Source organism: Tyto alba, unplaced genomic scaffold (assembly GCF_018691265.1).
Source record: "Tyto alba isolate M040663 unplaced genomic scaffold, T.alba_DEE_v4.0 Super-Scaffold_28, whole genome shotgun sequence".
Lineage (NCBI taxonomy): Eukaryota > Metazoa > Chordata > Aves > Strigiformes > Tytonidae > Tyto > Tyto alba.
The window spans coordinates 264,619-284,027 of record NW_024881302.1 but is presented as its reverse complement, the minus strand read 5'-3'; the positions used below and the strand labels follow the sequence as shown (position 1 = coordinate 284,027).

Genomic DNA, 19,409 nt, shown 5'->3' with positions numbered 1-19,409 from the left:
CGCCAGGGAAGCGCTTCGCGGCCGGGCAGAGGACGCGGGTCCGGGGAGCGCGGCGCCCGTGTCGGGGCGGACCCGGAGGTGCCGCGGGGCCGAGGCCGAGGCCGCGGCCGCACCGGCCCGGGCGGGGGATCGCACCGCGCCGCTCCGACCGGGAGCCGACCAGGTGAGGTACCTCCGGCGGCTCCCCCTTCCCGATCGGCGCGGCGACGCTCTCCCTTTCGTTAACTGTGTCTGGAGCCGCGTTGGTACGGTGCGTGCTTCGCGGCTACCGCGCTGTCTGCCGCTCTCCTCGCCCGTGCTGGAAAGGAGCTCGCTTCGCCGCGCCGCCGGCCGCGATGCGGCGGCCACCCCGGCGGGCGGGCGCCAGCCCGAGCTGGCCCGGGGAGGCGCCGGGCTTGCGCTGTCGTGCCGGGTGGGCCGGTGGTGGCCCGGGCCGGGCCGGGCAGAACTCCTGTTGCGGCTCTGAAAAGGCCCTCGGCTCTGCGGGAGTCCGGGGCGGCCTTTGCCAGTGGGGCGGGAGGCCTTGGGGCCCCCCAGGCGCTGCGGCGGCTCCTCGCAGGACGGGGCGGGACGCGGCTGGAGCCCGCCGGCCAGTAAAAGCGTTGTTGTTGACAGAAGTTAAATAACCTCCTTCATTGAGGTTATTTAACTCACGCGCTCCTCTTGAACTAATTTAAGACAAAATTGGTATAGTTCCCAGAAATTTCCTTTCTGCTGGAAATGCTGCCTGATGGGTTCAGGAAGTGTGAGACCTCTTACTGCACTCGCTTCTAAAAGCTGTGTTAGCCAGGACCCGTGCTGCATGATCAGAGACTTCACCATGCTGAACTTGCTCTGAACTGCAGAGCTGTTGGTGAATCTCGGGTTTCATTCTTTAGAAATTACCCTCAGCGCGTATGGACTAAGAGAACTTATGACCAATTTACACTAAACTCTCAGAACCAGGGGGTCAGAAATGTAGGATCAGAAGTGAGCTGTTCTAGTCATTTTAGTCTAGATGGTTTGTATTTTTGGCATGTTTTTTCAACATGTCTGAATTCAACAGTTTCCATAGTTCCTGTCGGTTCTAAAGTAGAAAATATCCGGTTATCTTGCTGTTTGCATGCTATGATTTGCACTTTGACAAATTACATGAAAGTACTGTATTCCTTGTAGGCCCAAATGACATGTTGTTATGCCCTTTGCTGACTTCTGTCATCTCAATATGAAAATATGTTGGAATGCAGAAACCTCAGTTGAATTCGTAAATAAAAATTGTCTAGTTTCAAGTTATTTAAAGGGTGCTCACGTGCTCATGTTGAGAGGCCCTTTTCATATTTGAGAGTTTATCCAGATGTGCCCTGTCCTGCTCCAAAGTGCAGATATCATTTGTATGTCGTATAAAATTACATTAATGTAAGTATCCCAAACTAGATGAAAGAATTTGTGGAATAAGGATGACATTAAAATATCAATAGAATCGCTCATTTAAAAAGAATAAAAAAGGGTGTCTTTGTCCTTTTAAATTTATCATTTTGAAGTTAAATTACTTCTTTAAGCAATCATACAGTGATGCAGGAAATACTGTGTTAGATGAGCAGTAATATCTGTATTATGCCCTTTAAGAGAAAGAATGGGACAAAGCCTCCCCACTAAAGATTCTGTAATCTAAGGACCTGGGCATGGATTTGAGTTTCTGCTTACCCAAGGGTTTACACTGTAATAGTCTCAGCAAGAAGAGATTACATTAATACAATTTTGTATTAGTTGAACGGCAAAGAACCATATGGGAATAGTTTACCATTCAGTTTAGAGAACACGAGGTGGGAACTATTGAATTGTATCATTTGGCCCTTCGTTGACCAAAGTTGCCATCCTTAATTAGTGGAATTTCTAAATATCTTCCAGTCTACCCTTTATCTTAAACCTCCGCTTTAATATAGTATACAGGACTCTCTTCTCAGCTTCTGAATTCTTGTGAAAACCTGCTTTATCTGAGACGCCTACACTTTTCACCATACACATAATTTGTGCGGTTGCCTCTGACAGTCACATTGCATGTCAAAGAGTAGGTGCTACTATTTATGTTCCTGTAGGTCTGCCATTTTGTATAGGCACTTAGGGGGGAAAAAAAAAAAATCCATTAAAAGCAGCAATAAACAAAGATGGAAATTACTTCCTAACTTTATTTTTAAATTTTGGTACAAAATCAGTTGATGAACCTTTGCTTTGCTATATGCTGCTTATCTCATTTTAGTCTGCAATTATGGCCATGTTGTAAACCAGAAAGAATAAGACAATACGTGCTTTAATTTTAAAAAGAGCCAGTTTAAAAATAGGGAGTGGTCTTTTACCTTTGCTGCAATTGTACAGGTATGCTAAGCAGTTTTATGTAGAAATTACTATTGCCTGTCTTTTGGGCATGAGTTACTCTTTGAGCATAACAGTTTTGCAAGTTATGCCTGTAGATTAAGTGTGACCCTAATTTATTTAGAAGCATGGACCAGAAGTTGTTACTGTTTTTCATGACAGCAAATTAAATCTTTTCAATCGTGTCTTTTTTTTTTTTTTTTTTTCCAAGAGACAGAAATGATTAATGATCAAAGCATATAACTTGTGCCAGTAATCACGTAGACCTGCTTCTTGCAGGTTTCTTTAATAGTTTTGGAGAAGTCTCTTATGACTTTTACACCTTACTTTCCCCAAATATATTGGGATTACTAGGTTTGCTGTGACTTTAGTATTCTCTGTATGTGTTAAATACTTTTTAAGATTGGTATTTCATTATCTGATATAAAGAAAAACCTAAGAGCTAACAGACAGGAAAGCAATTGCCATTTTAAAATTTTCACCCTTTGCACTAGATTTATAGTCCACTACTCTTATTTTTTTAAAAAAAAGCAGGAAAAAAAAGTTTGCAATTTAATTAGAGCTAGGGGTTAACTCCATTTTCATTAACATGTGCAGATTTTTTCCTCTATGGGGGAGATTTTTGCTCTGCCATCTGCTGATTCATATATGCTTACGTGACACAGGATTCTCTGCCAAAGTTGTAAGAGTTTCTTGGAACTTCAGTCATGCGACATTATTACTTAACAATGGGCTGGAAAGCAAACACTTCCTCTCTTGAGAATTCCAGGAAAAAGGAGGAAAAGAAGATTTTTTTTTTTTTTTTTTTTTTTTTTTTTTTAAATGCTGGAGCAGTTTGCTCCTGGTTTTTTTTTGTTTTTTGTTTTTTTGAGTAGCAGCAAAAGCATTTGTGTTCACTTAAAAAAATTTATTACTGTGCTCAGTCACATTTTATCTGTTCACAAAATGTGAAAAGCTCAGCTATTGAGTAATAGTTTTCTTGAGCATTTATGAGAAATTCATCTTTCAGATGTCCTTTATTACTCGAAGAGCAGTAACTACCTCAACAAGTCACAAAAGAGTTTTTAGTCTAATCTTCTATTTTCACTAACAGTGTTCTTATACCTTAACCTCTAAGATTGAAGTTTTCCATGTTTAATCTTTAGAAGCTTGGTTTAAAGAGTGGCCAATCATGCATGTGAGAATGGAACAAGTATGGTATTATTAAATGTGACTTCTGACAAGCGTAGAAACTTGAATTAGGCGGTAATTGCCTTGGAGCTGAATCTGATGTACCGAAGTAAAGATTGATCTAAGTAAAGTGCTAGTGCTTCTAAATATATAGAAAAAAAATTAAGATTCTATTTCTACATTTCACAATAGTTTGATTTATGCAGGTGTATTTATCAGTAAAATATGTGGTCATCTTTATAAAAAAAAAAGTTGTTTTTCTGTCCCTTACTCAGCTGAGAGAGTCTGGCTGTTGCCTAACTTGTGCTTATTCCTTTTGAATATTTAACAATAAATATTCAGCAGCTGTGCTTGAGAATCTTTCCAGTTTTAGAGAGGAGTTATTTGAGGGAATATGCGTTTGAGTCTGCACATCCTTAAATGTATACAGTGCCCACATGCATAATTTCAAAAGGTCGTTACATTTTTCCTAAACTAATCACGGAAGTTTATATCGCAGCAGAGTTGCTGCTCCCTCACCCGTTCCTTTTGTCTTGTGTGCCAGTGAAACTCAAATCTGTTAGAAGTGTCAGAGGTTGTTCTACTGCTGTAGTTGGAGCAGAGGGTATTGAACCACCATCAACAAATATGTTTCAGTGGTCTCTTCTGCTTCAAAATCTAACAAAACTTCTGCAGAAATCCCTGAGAAGTTCTCTCCTCTTTACTCAGTCACACAGAGAGAATCGTGAGGTTTTGAAATAAAAAACAACCCCCCACTTGGGAACTTCACAGATGTAAGCAGAGCAGATGTATCATGCAAGTAGTAAGAACACTGCATCCAGACTTGGAGATTAGAAAATACCAAGAGCATGAGAGGAAGGAATGAAAGGGTTGTGTATTAACAATGTGCTGCTGAACAGGTTTTATCTCTCTTCATACTGAATGCAAAGTTGTGGTTATTCCATGTTAATTAGCATGACTACCTACAAGTTTACCAAAATTTTAAATGCATCGTATACATTTCTAGTGATACGAAAGCTGGTAGCCATACCTAATCCAGAATATGATCATCTTTTATGTGGCCACGTTGCATCTGCAAAAGAATCTTGGGGAAATAAGTTTTTTCAGTCTTGAATTAATTATTTCATCTGTTTTCAGTTTACTTATGCAGCTTCACTATGATTAAAGAATTCTAATGTGTAAAAGCTGCATAATTTTCGTTCTCCAAAGTGCTGGTTATGTCATGATTAGGTATGTGTTTTACAATTTCTTTTTCATTATTTACTCTTTTAATAAACGTGTATTCTGTTGAAGCAAGGCTCAGAGATCTTTGCTAAGAACTTTTTCAAGATGATGATTTTACCTAGGGTACTGGTGCTTGGATTTGAGGAAAATGATTTAGTCAATAGATCAGGCACTTAATTCTTAAATTCTTTGTCATCTGAGTGGAATCGTAGGGCTTTGGTGACGTGTTTATTTCAGTGAGCTTGGTCTAGTGCTTACCCTTTTAATATTTCACATACTAGCAGCTTTGCTTTTCTAATTGCTAAAAGAGGTCCACTGCCAATGTCAGTTTAGTATCCTCTGTAACTAAAACATTGCAGAAAAGTCTTCTGGCACATTTATATTATCCTTATTCTTCTACACTTCTCACTGTTCCATGGGCAAGCTTTAGGGGAATCAGGCACTGCAGGGGATCTGAATCCTAACATATAACAGAGTGGTAGGAAGAACTACACCCTTACCTTAACTGGGACGCTGATGTAAACTTATAATAATGTTTTCTGTTGGCAGAATTTCAGCGCAGCTTGTCCTACTGAACCTGGCCAGTGTCAACAATGGCACGACTTCCAAGTGCTGCACCGCATACTCTGTGGATTCTTTTCTTTTCATATACAACAAATAAAGGTATGTGTGTCAATGTTTTAAGCTATTATACTGAAGTTTTTATCCAGCAGCATTTTCCCATGAGTAGTAGGCAACACTATTACCATCAATTAACTAATATAAAATGTGTTACTTCACACATCAGAAATAACTATATACTCAAATTCTTAAGATTTTTTTTTTTTTCCTTGACCTTTTCCATATGGTTAATAAAAAATAGGAATTTGCAGGAAGGCAAAACTGAGGTTTGGAAAGTCATCTCCCTCCTTTCCCATTACCTAATATCTGTTGGACACCTTGCTGCAAACAGGGTGCTCAGCAATGACCCAAGGACATACCTGTAGAAATACTGTAAGAATAGAAAGTGCTAGTCTCTCGTTCACTTATTTTCACAACTGCCACTGTTCACCATGCAGGACCTTGAGGGAGCTATGCTCATGAAATGAAGCCTATAGATCTTCTGTTAAAGGGCATCTGTCAGTTTGCATTCTCCGAAGTGTGCAGAAGTACTAAGTTGGAAAATTTAGTTGATGGGATTTGAAGAAATTTTGCAGGCACTGGCTCTCAGACATTATGTGCTCTGACTTGTGCCTGTACAGGGGCAGACGACTGACGTGATGTTCTTCACTACACCATTCTTTTGATCTGTCAGGATGTATAGCTGCATTAAGTCTTAATGCTGCTTGTTAGCTAATGGTTGTTCTATGAGGTTCAGCTGGCAGGGACTGAATATGAAAGTGTTTTGTCCCTTGCATCTTTTATGATATTTGATTATAAAGACAAGTTAGATATATAAAATCATGTCTTCAGACAATGCATTTATGTTCTCTGGAAAACAAAACTTACGTTTTGTTTTCTGTAGTTTTTAAGTAGTTCTACCGTAGTCTACAGTGATTTGGTTTTCTTTCTTCTTTAAAAAGCAAACCAAAATAGTTAAAGGAAAATAAAAAATGGCCTGACTCTAAAAAGAAGGTTTGTTAGTTACTTTATTATGTACTATGAAATAGTACAGTTTGAATTAATGAGAATGATGAAGGTTTGTGAGAGTGCATTGGCTGGGACATCTGATTTAGGTAATCCCACAATCTGTAAAGGTTTATTATCAAGGTTTAATTTTATAGTTTTTTGTTGTTTTGTTTTTTGTTTTTCCCCCTAGTTAACTGGTTTTAAGTTTCTTCAGCACAGTATTCTAGTTGAGGATTAAAAAAGAAATCCAGTATTTCGGTTCCCTCTTTAACTACACAAGCTGAAAACAAACTGTACTGTATGTGGTTTCAAAAGGAAATTCTCAAATATCTGAGGTTTAAAAAAAGCACACTGTAGCAGAGATAGAAGAGGGAGAAGATCACAGGAAGAGAATACAGAAGATAATTTAGAGTTCTGGAAAGACATGAGGACGCTGAAGGGCAAGATAAAGTAAAGCTGCTAATCATCGTAGCTTAACACAGCAGGAAGAGCTTCATTTAAATGAAGTATTTTTGAAAGTGTAGGATCACTAACACATTGAAAAATAATAACGTTCATCTTTAAAGGACTTAAAATGTTAGTACTTCTTTTAAAAAATGCATCTTAAAGTGGAAAAAAACAAAGAAACTAACAAAAAATACAAACTATAACCAAATATAAACAGCAACAGGATAAATAGATAATGGCTCTTTAACATTCACACTACTTATTTATTTTAAAAGTATTGCAGAAGTTATGTATCACGTCCACTAAAAGCCATCTGACCATCATGCTTATTATGTTTGCAGATACTGTACCATATCAAAGTATGTAGAAGTTATATCAGAATAAATAACACAAGTGGACTACAGAAAAGTAGAAATGTAAGAAAGATAAAATGAAATTCGCTATTTTTGACAAAAATTTTTGCTTGGGAGGTATAATCTGAAATGTAGATACCCGTAGGAAAGAATAAGTCCATGAAGCAGCAGTGGCTGAAGGACAAGCACCTTACAGGATGTGAATTGTTGGCAACTTTAATCTTGAATTTGCAATGTAAATGACAAGAATGGAGAGTTAGTAATGTGTTGGTCCATGTAAACAAAATTGCCCCTTGTATAGTTGCTGCAGGAACCTTCTAGCAGAATCCCTTGGGTAAGTATCAGAAAAACACCAATTAATAAGATTCTAAAAACCAGCCAAAGGTATTCTATATTTTATGAGGAATTGAGATGTAGAGCAGGAGAGAAGGATTTAGATTTGTACAACTTGTGCAAGAAAAGGGAGATACTTTTAATATTTACCAATAATAGAAGGTCAGCCATCAAAGAAGGCAAAGAATTGTCTGGGAAAATAGAAGTATTAGCTCTTTCTGACTGCCTCATTTAGAAATTATCACATTCCAGTACCACATTTGGCATACTGTTAGGAATAATAACAGCATGGCCTTACTGTCACATAGCTATTCCTCTTCTGTTCCTTTTTTTCACTTGTGTGGAGTGCATTGAAATAATGGAAAATGAGACTGGAAAGGATACTGAAGACTGTGTGTTCTATTTTCCTTTCCAGTTCTAACAAAGATATTTTGACCGATGTTTTCTATTTTTTTTCTTAAATACTGCTAGTGAAAGAGATTGTAAACACAAACATTGGGAGTGCAGGGACTTTGGGCTTTTCCGTAGCCCCTCAGTGCCTGGAACAATGTGACTCTAAATAGCTCCAGGTTTTCAAACAATATCACAACAATGAAAAGTAGAAGACAGAGCAGGAAATACTGAGTGAAATTGAGAAAAGGTGTATACTAGAAGAAAGCCTGTGAGAGGAAGATCTTCTAGGCAACTGTGGGGAGTCAGAGGGCATGCGTTTGGGAAGTTTAGAGCCACTGTAGATAAAGCACAAGTACATGCCTGTAGGCGGTGATCTTGGTCTGACTCTGTTAATTACCTGCATTTTGGCTTTTGAACCTTTTGTATTAACATGTGTCATTATGCTGTTTTCTAATGAAATGTTGATGTGCTTTAGATAGAGCTATCAGAATCAGATTTTCTGTGCTTGAAAGACAGTGTTGGATGAGTTGTGCCTTTGTATTTCCATATTACTACTGCAGACTACCTTCTCCAAGACCGTAGACATCTCCAGAAAGGTGGAGACATTTGGTGACCTGCATCACTTTCCATTTACCCAGAACACAAAAAATAACAATGCTTTCACTTAATTTATAGGGGGTTGGTAGCTCTGTTTAGATGGGAAAGTTAATGTTTCTGTTTAGTCCAATTTATTCTTTTGATTCTCTTGCTTCTCATTGTGTGCTGCTTCTCCCTAGTTATGGCTGCAGGACATGTAGAGGAATTTGCATGCTTCACTGACTATGACAAAGAGCTGGTTTGTCACTGGAAGGTGCCTGCACAAATTAATTGCTCCAAAGAATTCCTACTCTTCTACAGGAGGTATTTTTATTCTGAGCAGTAAGTGTTTAATAAGACGTTACATTATCATTGTTGGAACTTCATATATCCTATAACCATTATGAACTTTGATTCTGTCCCTCTACCATGGGTGTCTGGGACAAAATGTAATACAGATTATTCTTCTTGCCAGGAGGAAAATGCATTGCTGCAATTATCAGCACACTCTGTTCAGTGATCTACTCTTCTGCAGACCTTTCTTCATTTCTTAGTACAAAGAAGTGATCAAGTCCCACTTATAGGAGTGGTAGGGCTCTCATAAGTTTACCCAACCTTAATTTCATGAGAAACTTTACCTCCTTCAGGAGAAATCTTACCTAATTTACCAGTTTGTAGCCTGTGTGACAGGTACTGTCCTCTGGAGCCCAGGTGATTCTTTCTGCATACAGTCTCTGTTCAAGCACAGACTGTTGTCCCTGTTGTGCAAAAGGGCCAGTCGTCACCTCATTCAAAGGAAGATACATCTGGGCTCTTCTGTTCCACTCCATCTGATTTCTCTATGCAGACATCCAAATAACCTTACTTCATATGCTGTAGTAAATCTGTCCCTATACTAGCAAGCTGTAAGTCCATTCCTTTTCAGAGGTTGAAGTGTGACACAGTGTGTTAATTTTTCCTCTTGGGATCAGTCCTTAGCCTTTCTGTCAAGTTTTTCATTTGTGCAATACAGAAGTCCAGAGGGCATTTGGGGAGGGTGGGTTGTTTGGGGGAGATCAGTTTTGATTTGAACTTGTTTGCGCTAAGCATTTATAGGAACTGAGCTTGTTTGTCTCAGTTTTGATTAGCTCTACACATTGGGAAGCTTGGTTTCACCTTTTCAAAAAATATGCCAGACTTTCTAAATATCACACAATTTTCTGCCTGTTTTTCAGAAATGTGTGTGTCCCTGAGAATGGAAAAGACGGTTTAAGGTGCACTTGCACAATATATCCAGGTCATTTTGTATCAGGCCTCACATACATTCTAGCTCTACAGTTCAATGGGACTGATATGTGGAATTACAGTGTTATACCAGCACTGGTTGGTAAGAAACTGTTTACTTTGTCACCAGAATATCTGGTTCCAGACTTTGCAATCCTAGCTAACTCCTCATTCATGTCACTGGAACAGTTTTCCCTTGTCAGAAGTAAAAAGTGCCATGCTGGCTTAAATGCAAAATCCATTTGTCTTAGAAAATTATTCTGGAGTAGATTCTTAAGGAAAGACTATAGTTAATGAGGCAAGAAGAGAGTGATTCTTCTTCTAGCTGTCCCCTCTCAACTGCCAGACAGCAGCAGTCTGGGAGCTTAGACATGTCTTTAGTGCATTTTATTTGTGGCTGTAAAATTTGAGGATGAAGAGGAATGTGCTACTTCCAGTTTCTAGAAAGACACTAGGCTATCCCTACTGAAATTTCTTCTATTCCTGTCTGTGTCATACTCTGATTTTTCATGCTGGTTGAATCACACCCCCGAACAGAGAATTTTACAGTAATTGCTGCTGGATTGTAACAACCAGTGATAAAAAGTTAATGACTCTGCTCTTTCACAGCACAGAGCATAGGTACAGTTTATGTCTCCCTATAGGCACCTTGTCTGTTTAGAACAGTGTGCTTGTTCATAACACTTGTCACCTTATACACTCAGAAAAATCATTCACATATCTTAGGTAGGCATTCATCTGCATTGATGAGCTGGTTCTTTTCAGAATGCTTGATTGTCGCTGCTGCTTATCAGCAGAATAAGCAGGAGCCTGCAACGGTTTGACACAGGTAGCCAGGACAGCCAGGCTGTCAAGTCAGAAGCTCTGTGCCTACCCCACAGCACAGCATGCTATTGTAAGGGCACAAGCAGGTTGTTCCCATCTTTCCAGACTGAAAGCTGTATCCAGTGCACCGAAAGGTTGAACTTGCATTTTGTTCAGCCAGCTTGAAGATTCAGTGCTTGTTAATGAATACCTTGCAGCTGCTCTCTTGGTCTTTATATCCTTGTGCTACAGCATAGTGAAAAGGGCTAAATGCATTGATTGCGATGAGACCTTGGTCTCTGGTGAATGTTTGTGTCTCTGCTTCGCTCCATTAGTGCTTTCCTATTGCCATGTTCTCCTTAATTGTATTTTTTTAACATACAGTTAAGCCAAGGGCCCCCATAAATCTTGCCATTGAGAAAGTTGAAAATGGTAATTTCAATCTGAGCTGGGAGGAGAGCTACTCTCCTGCATCCATGCTCTCTGGACAGCCGGTCATCTATGAAGTGAAATACTGGAGGAAGCAGCACCCAACAGAGGTAAGAGACAGCCAGTCTCTTCATTTTCTGTCTCTCTGGAGCTTTCAGATTTAAAAAGTCCTCTGAAAAGTCTTGAAACCATGTAATGAATAATGGTGTAAGGACCAGCAAGGGCAAGTCCCACAATGTTCCTGATCACACGCTTGCTACAGGTCATATTGCCCCAGGGTGGTTCAGCTAGGCTGTGAAGGATTGAAACTCTTCTGAGTGTCACCCCAAAATGGTCTGCTGCTCATGGGGGCAGAGGCTGAAAATACAATGCTTCTGTTCCCTGAACTTCATTTGCTCCTTAAACATCAGGAAGATGGAGGCCGTTCATGACTCCGTGGCACACCTGAGGCATCTCAGACATGCTTCCGAACAATCCAGCACTTCTTTTGGTAGGGGAAGAACGCTCATGGCAGCGTGGCACAAACACCACCCACTCATGACAACAAAATGCAGTATCACACGCAACAGATGAGATATACAGTCATTCATGTGCTTATTTGTGAAAGGTCACTGAAACACATAACACTAATGTTATTTAATTGTTGTAATTAACCCTTTGCCTCATACAAAAATCAGAGTGAATTTTCTCACTTTCTTTTCAGGCTTCTGTTAAAGCAATTAACTACCAGACAAAAAACTTTGAAATTACTGCAAGCTCCTTGATGAGAGGCTATGATTATGTTGCAAGTGTGAGGTGTAACTATACAGAGTACCCAGCATACTGGAGTGAATGGAGTGAAGAAGTTGAATTTCACTATGGTGAGTACTGTAACAAACAGCAGCTTGATAAAAAGTTGATACAGTTTTATAAACCATATCATATATACCCTGCTGATTTCCTTTCAGAGGAAAGTTATGGAATCATCATCTTCATCTTTTTGAACGTATTGTGGATATATCCTGTAAAGGCTTCCAAAGAGATTAAATGTAAAAAGGCAACTCCTGGGGAAACTAAGGAAGAGAAGACCAAGGGAATTTGGATTTTTTAGCCTTGTGAAAAATAGTCTGAAAGGGGATGTGTTTATTCTCTATAAATATTTCATGAAGTAGACACCAGGGAAGGAGAAGATATATTTAAACTAAAGAACAGCCTTGACATAAGAGCAAGTGGGTATAAATGACCAAGAGATATTTAAGCCGCAAATTAAGCAATACTTGAATAATTAGTCAGAGGGCTGAGGGTTTATAAAAAGATCTCTGAAGAGCAACAGAGAGGACAAGAAGCACAGCTACACTACAGTAAAGATGATAATGCCATTTTAGGGAGTGTGTGGCAGGTTTGTCCCTGAGAGCTGACAAATGGCCTCACAGTATATACTGGCACTCTCAGCTCCTAACACTCAAAGTAACTAACTGCAGTACCTGCAGCGATCTTTGAGGCATGCCAGACACCATCACCACTGGTAGCTGTGTAGGTTCTGTTTATCTGCTGGAGGCTTTATTTTACACCCTCTAAATTATCATTGTTTTTAAGGTGTAAGAGAAGAGCAATGAATTTGGTATTGCCAGTACTTGTATTTATGTGTGCATACTCATGTAAATGTATATGTTTATTTAACAGATTACCAAGTAACAGCTGAAGACATTCTGCAGATGGCTGTTCCCATATCCTGCATACTGATCATGGCAGTATCTGTAATCTGTTACTTCTGTTTTACCAAGTATGTATCATACTGTTCACAGGTTTTGTAGAGTAGCAGCTATCAGTATTGCTATTGTTTAGCTGAATGTGTAGTAGTACAGGAATCGAATGTTTTGGTTTTCCTCAGCACCTTTGTCTTGCTCTCCAGGAACAAACATTTTATAAACAGGAATCAGTTGTAGTCTGTCATTTTCTGAATAGACAATTGAATATTATCTATTAATCTTACTAGGATGGGCTTGTTACAGCATCCAAAACAGGCTGCAGTGATGGGCTTTGTCAGTTTTGGACCCCAGTCTTTGCTGGACTTCCAGTAATGACGGTTTAATATATGTATTTCTTTTTAAACTTTTTTTAGTGGTAGTATGAAAGTGGGATCCTATCTGTTTCACACATCATTTCAAACATGATTAGCAGAACATGTGACTGTGGTTGTACAGAGCAGCCACACACCAAACATATAAACATCTTTGTATTAGTTTAATGAAAAGCAGCACTTGGAGTTGCACATATCAAGCACTTCCTGTTGCTGCAATGCAGGTGTATAAGAGAGAGAAAAACAGAAGAGGGAAGCGTACACTGATGAAGCCAAAATGCCATTAAAAGCAAACAATTTTAATTCTTCCCTTGCAGAGTGAAGAAAGAATGGTGGGATCAAATCCCAAATCCAGCAAAGAGCCATTTGGTTGTAAAAAATGTCAAGGTAATTTAAAGGCTTTGCAAAAAATACCTTTTCCAGATCACCATATGTAGAATATGTAATAAGTGCTATTTTCTGGTTAGTGCAGGGGATACTAAATACAATTTACATGTGTCCTAAATATCACTTGTATCTTTTTTTTTTTTAGTTTTCAGTCTTGTGCTACATTGATGAAATTAAGTTCCCTTTCCATGACTTAAAGCAGAATCATATGGAAAACCAAATGTAAGTAAGATAAAGAAAAGAGAAGAAAAAAAAAAAAAAAAAACAAAAAAAAAACACAAAAAAAAAAAACCACCTCTGCTTTACAGCATAAAGTACTTTCCTATTACATAAACATTAACTGTCCTTTCCTTTTGTCATCCAAAAACAGAATTTGCAAGAACTGTTTGGCTCAAAGTTTATCAAGCCAAAACTTCAATGGAAAAGATAACATCAGAAATGTTGAGAAATCTTGCAGTTGCCACAGCAAGTCTGGAGAGTGGTTTCCAAAAGGCGGCAGTGCAGTTTTAACCCCTGAGACGATTCTGGTTGAAAAGTGTATAGAAATCTGTGAATGTTTAACAGACATTGAGCCTGAGAGCCATGAAGAGACTAGTGACCAGATCACCATGTTTGAACCTTGCGAGAGCAGCTTCACTGCTTTCAGAGAGCACACTGAACACAATGATGCACTAGCTAGCATGTTTATTGAGCTCCTGGCAGATGACACCAACGTGCAAGACAGTAAAGACCCAGGCATCATCACAGGTGAGAATAAAACCTTTGAGAAACTTGAGTCAGAAAATCCATCACAGAGAAATCCAGAAGAAAGCGCAGCCCAGAGCCAGCAGTCATGTGATATTTCTCATACAGTCTCCCTTTTCACCAAAGCCTCTCAAGATAACTACAATTGTAGTACAGCCAGCAAGAAGTCACAACAATCAGAAGAATCTTTTGAATCTGGCTATCGGAGCTCCAGCATAAATTCTGCTTCTGTGGATGCAAGAGATCTTCAGCATATGGTTCATCAAAGCATTTTTCCCTGCAGTTCTGAAAGTCAGCATGACTTACTGGTCCTGATTCAGGAATCTCCAAATAAAACATCCTTTGGGACCAAAAAAGGTGGAATAAGCAACCCTGCACACAAGAATTTTGATACCCTTGTGTCTCCATCCATGGGGCTGTGTAGCTCTGCCTATAAGAGCTTTGACACCCTCCTGTCTCCAGCCGTGGAGCCCTGTGGTTCTGCCTACAAGAGCTGTGACACCCTCGTGTCTCCAGCCGTGGAGCCCTGTGGTTCTGCCTACAAGAGCTGTGACACCCTCGTGTCTCCAGCCGTGGAGCCCTGTGGTTCTGCCTACAAGAGCTGTGACACCCTCGTGTCTCCAGCCGTGGAGCCCTGTGGTTCTGCCTACAAGAGCTGTGACACCCTCGTGTCTCCAGCCGTGGAGCCCTGTGGTTCTGCCTACAAGAGCTGTGACACCCTCGTGTCTCCAGCTGTGGAGCCCTGTGGTTCTGCCTACAAGAGCTGTGACACCCTCGTGTCTCCAGCTGTGGAGCCCTGTGGTTCTGCCTACAAGAGCTGTGACACCCTCGTGTCTCCAGCCGTGGAGCCCTGTGGTTCTGCCTACAAGAGCTTTGATATTCTTGTGTCTGCATGCAAGGAACCAAGTAGCTCTGTGTATAAGAGCTTTGATACTTTTATGTCTCAGTCTACGACTAACAGTAGCTTGACTCTGTGTTTTGAAAATGTGTGTTCCTCGCCACCTTTGACACGGTTTTCAGAGACACTAGAACTTAGCTCCAGAGATCAAATTTATCAACCCCCTAGCAATCAGACATGTTATGCCAAGTACAGATCTTGCACTGAGCTTGATTTTCAAAACACCTGTTCAGAACATACTGATTTTCCATCTTTCTCCACACATGTGAATGACAGTACTTCAGCTTTCCTACCAGAGCAAGAAATATATAAGCAGGTAACATATCAAAATGTTCAAAAGAAAGCCCATATAGTTTCCTGCCCCATTGGACCTCAACCATCTGGTTATCAACCTTTTGATAATGCAGTTAAATGCAATGGTACATACTGTGGCAATGACAGTGAGGTTATCTCTAGGTCATTATATGAACCCTTCATTTGTCTTTTGTACAAGAACCTGAGAGAAACACCTCCAGATACCATAATCTCTGAACCTGACCAGAGGACAGATGACCACATATGTTTGATTGTACAGGGTTTTGACTGCAGTGTTGTCCCAGCTTTAGCCCCTAGTGAGAATGTCTCACAGACCAGTGATGGCAGGCTTTGGATCATCAACTCTAATGAGCTGCCTAATGATAGAAAATATGACAATACCAGCAGAGATGAACAGCTGTTGCAGTTGTTAAAGCTGAACTGTCAAGATTTTAACAGCAGAGAAAGAACTATAAAGTGGACAAAACCTAACAGCTTTAACTATACTGGTAAAGGAATGCAAGAGAGCAGCAATAGCAGACTAAATACTGACTTTCATTGCCACATGCACAACTACTTGAGGAAACTTGGAAATGCAGGAGAAAATAAAGAGGTGATAAAGCATGTGGTAGGCAGGAGGAGGTGTGACTCAGCAGCTAGTTTACCAGAAGCATCACTGGATGTCATTGGGCTAAACTTGAAAAGAAAACCTGCAGAGCCTGTGGAGCTCCTGGTCTCGGGCAAGGTGTCACCTCCTCTTTTTCTGGATAACTCCTGTCCTGATTCTCACGCTATTCAGAGTGAGGGTTCCAGACTGGCACCTGCAGTTAAAAAAAGTCCAGTGGAACTACTGAGGGAAAACAACAGGAAGAATGAGAAAAAAATTAAACTTGTACAAGCCCTTGCCCAGGAGAACAACTGCTACATGAAGGTAGCCTAGGCTCACCTGTTAAGACTGAATCAAGCCAGTCTTTGGAAATAAACTGTATGGAAAATTGAAAAATGTTGCTTGTTCTTCTGGTCTTGCCTGAAGCGAGGCCTGTGACAGTTCAGACATGGATTCAGTGGGTTGTAACACTTGTGCCTGCTGCAGGGCTGGCAACCAGTATGTGATGCATGCCCCTGGGGGGACAGTAGGGCTTAGCACCTAATATTTGCAGCTACAGCTCTATCAGGGGCGAAGCCAGAGCTAAAGTTTCTTTGGCCATGATTGTTCTCTAAAAGTGAGCAGCAGCTGCATAAAGTAGGAGTTCTTAGTTCAGCTCCTGTGGTTATTGCCCTGGCCTTGTATGTTGCTTGGGAAGCACACAAAGGTGATATGGAAGGTGCTGATGCACCTGGAAGTGGGATGTAGGTGCAGGTCAAATGGGAAGTGACTGACTTGCACTGACAGAATCACACAGCTTTCATAATTTATATACTGGGGAGGAGGGAGGTACTGTGTGCTTAGCCCCAGCATGGGGTATATGTTTCTACACTTGCTCAATCAAGACCTGAAATAAAGATTATTGTCATTTGGGATTAAGCAATGCTATTATTGATGATTAGTTTCCTATTCTGTGGAAGCAACCAGAGTTATTTTACACTTTTACAGCTGTAAATTGAATCAGACATTTCTAAGCAGTGTTTTCCCCGGAAGTTAATCCATTTTATGGTCAGACTTCCTAAACTGATGGAGAATTTATTCAGCTTCTTGTCCAGTCAGAATGGGAATTATGCATGTAGCTTTAAGGCAGCGTATACTTTTTGTTGGATAATTGTTCCAAAAGTTTTACTCACAACTCTGACTTTTTCTAGGGCATTATCATGTATTTTGGTATAGTACATTCCACCCTAGTGTGCTGTCAGTGGCACAAAATAGTTAAGAACCATTAAGTAATTCATATGTATTAAAATATACGTGTATTCTAATTGTTTAGAAACCTATTTGTGTAGCCATTCATAAGAAAGGAAACCATAATGCTAAGCACAGAAACTGGTTTAATGTGTTTTGTAAGTAAGATTTTTGTCCTGCAGATCTCTCTTCAAAGTTCAGGTTGGCCAAGTAGTAGAAGTATCTATGCATCAGTTTTGCAGCAGCAAAAAGTGGTATGTAAGCCCTGGAAGGAGAGTCACAGTGAGGTGTCTGTATTTAGATGTGATAGTTAATATTTGTATAGGCACTGGTTTGTAGCTCACTTTTACTAAGGTGGTTATTAGTGAAAGATCTTGCTGCTTGTAGCTAAGTTGTCGATGAACATGTTATTTGTTTTTATTGAAAATACCAGGCTGAATTTCATTTTCACACAGGTGAGGTTTAATTCTATCAGAAATACTCTTTCTTTGTGTGAGGGCAGTCGCTGCTGTAGTTAACATCAGCACAAATTCTGTGAAGTGGGAGGGCTGTGGGGCAGGCAGATGAAGAGGCTTTCCAGGACCCATCAGCCAAACCCACACTGAAATGGTGAAACAGGAAGATGCAGAGATGCCATGGTCTGCCTCGTGAGTAAGCTGACTCACTTCCCTAAATCCAAGCAAAGTCAAGTTTAAGCAAAATCCCACAGCTAGTTATTGCAGCTACCCAGAACAGGTTATCCAGTGTTTACTGTAGTATCACAGGGTTGATAAGGGAGGCACAGGGACACCAGTGGTGCTTTCTTCCCCTTCTGCGCATTCCCTTGTGCTCCTTGTGAAATCCTCCTGGAAGGCTTGCAATTGACTGGAGCAGCCAGGAGAGGTCTGCTCAGCCCAGAATTGGAAAGGTGTTTGCTGCAGCACTTGTCTGGTTAGACCCAGCTTCATTCTGCCTTTCCCTGGCTTTCTCTTCTACATGGCTGTGACCTCCTGTCTGTTCATTTCCATTGAATGACTTTCTGTGCGTGCCTATTCTTCCCCTTCTCTCCCGTCAGTATTTCTCTGGTGAAATCAAACTCTAACTCTTCGAGAAGGGGGAGCCCTATTCTTATAACCCAAATTGGTGATAAACACCAGGGGTGGCTGGCCAGTTCACGCCCTCTCCTGTGATTGGCACCGTGCATCACTGCAGTGGGAGCTAAGTTCGTGTTTTGTCCCCCAGGGCCTCTGCTTTGGCCATCCAGAGCTATTCCCAGGCTACGCAAATGCAGGTAGGCTTCAAATGACAGGTTTCTGGCCTGAGATGATCTGCCCAGAACGTGTGGGAGTTCTGACTTTGGGCTGGCTTCCAGGACTGCTGGTGAGGTGTACGGGCCTGAGCCACACCCCCGGGGTACCAGCCTGTGCTTGCAAAGGCAGCTTACCCTCCTGAGAGGAACTTAATTTCTGAAGGACCCCCCCCAAGCATGTCCTTTTTGGCTAGTGGAGGGCTCCTACTAGGATGGAGAATTGCTGTTCTTATTAAGTGTATTTTAAGTGTTTTTCAGTTTGTTTTGTAATACTGCAGTGCAAGTGGAGACTTGTGCTAAATTTTAGCCTAGTTATAATGCCATTTATTATGCACTCACAATTACTCCACCTCCACATTTTTCTCACCTGGCTGCCTACCATGTATTAGCAACCTGACTCACCATGAGTGAAATGGGTTCCTGAGAAAAGCATGTGTGTTCCCAGTTCAGAATAGGCTAGTTCTGATATACTGCCTTTCCTTTGCAGAGAATGCCACAGCCTTGCCTTTTTTTTCTTTCTCCCTGAACAGTGTTAGGTCCTTGGAAATATGCACCTGTATGGAACAGCTGTTGGCAAATTCCTATCAATCACAAGGTTTGTCAACGCCTGTGAAAAACTAACAATACCACTAAATGAGGGTGAGACTAGTATGAAGCAGGGGGTTGAGGATGTAGGGACACGTTAATTTAGGGTTAAGGAGGGGTCAGCTTTTTAAATAATTTCTCTCTGCATCTTGCTTTGAGACCCTGCGTTGTTCAGGCAGGGTGCAAGGAAGCCCAAGTGCTTGTCCATCATGAGATACAAACTTTATCTAAGAAAACAAATTATTTTAGGTGTTGCGTTCTAGCAGTGACATGGCCAAAGGAACAAAGTGTGAAAGAATCGAAAGAGTGGGTTGTGACTTTCAAAACCCTGCTCCCTAATGTTTACCCCTGACTGTGGCATTAGGTGACAA

At 40.7% G+C, this 19,409-nt stretch overlaps 1 protein-coding gene across 2 annotated transcripts; it reads left to right on the top strand.

Annotated features, from left to right (window-relative positions):
- Positions 1 to 56: 56 nt before the first annotated feature.
- Positions 57 to 16,856, top strand: IL4R (interleukin 4 receptor). 2 transcript variants are annotated; one of them, XM_032987588.2, is made up of 10 exons: positions 57 to 163; positions 5,293 to 5,406; positions 8,654 to 8,777; positions 9,668 to 9,819; positions 10,905 to 11,059; positions 11,653 to 11,809; positions 12,612 to 12,711; positions 13,326 to 13,395; positions 13,541 to 13,617; positions 13,766 to 16,856. In XM_032987588.2, exons 2-10 carry the CDS (start codon positions 5,337 to 5,339, stop codon positions 16,269 to 16,271), a joined length of 3,411 nt encoding a protein of 1,136 aa, XP_032843479.2. In that variant the 5' UTR covers positions 57 to 163; positions 5,293 to 5,336; the 3' UTR covers positions 16,272 to 16,856. The 2 variants fall into 2 exon arrangements, with proteins under 2 accessions (XP_032843479.2, XP_032843478.2); XM_032987587.2 differs by having other exon boundaries at positions 8,654 to 8,795.
- Positions 16,857 to 19,409: the final 2,553 nt, after the last annotated feature.

What these genes read in the sequence shown, in the direction of transcription:
- IL4R (XM_032987587.2), top strand. Translation starts at nt 5,337, where the DNA reads ATGGCACGACTTCCAAGTGCTGCACCGCATACTCTGTGGATTCTTTTC. An exon ending in TGTTATACCAGCACTGGTTG is followed by an intron (nt 9,820 to 10,904) that starts GTAAGAAACTGT and finishes TTTAACATACAG; the next exon opens with TTAAGCCAAGGGCCCCCATA. An exon ending in TGGTTGTAAAAAATGTCAAG is followed by an intron (nt 13,396 to 13,540) that starts GTAATTTAAAGG and finishes TTTTTTTTTTAG; the next exon opens with TTTTCAGTCTTGTGCTACAT.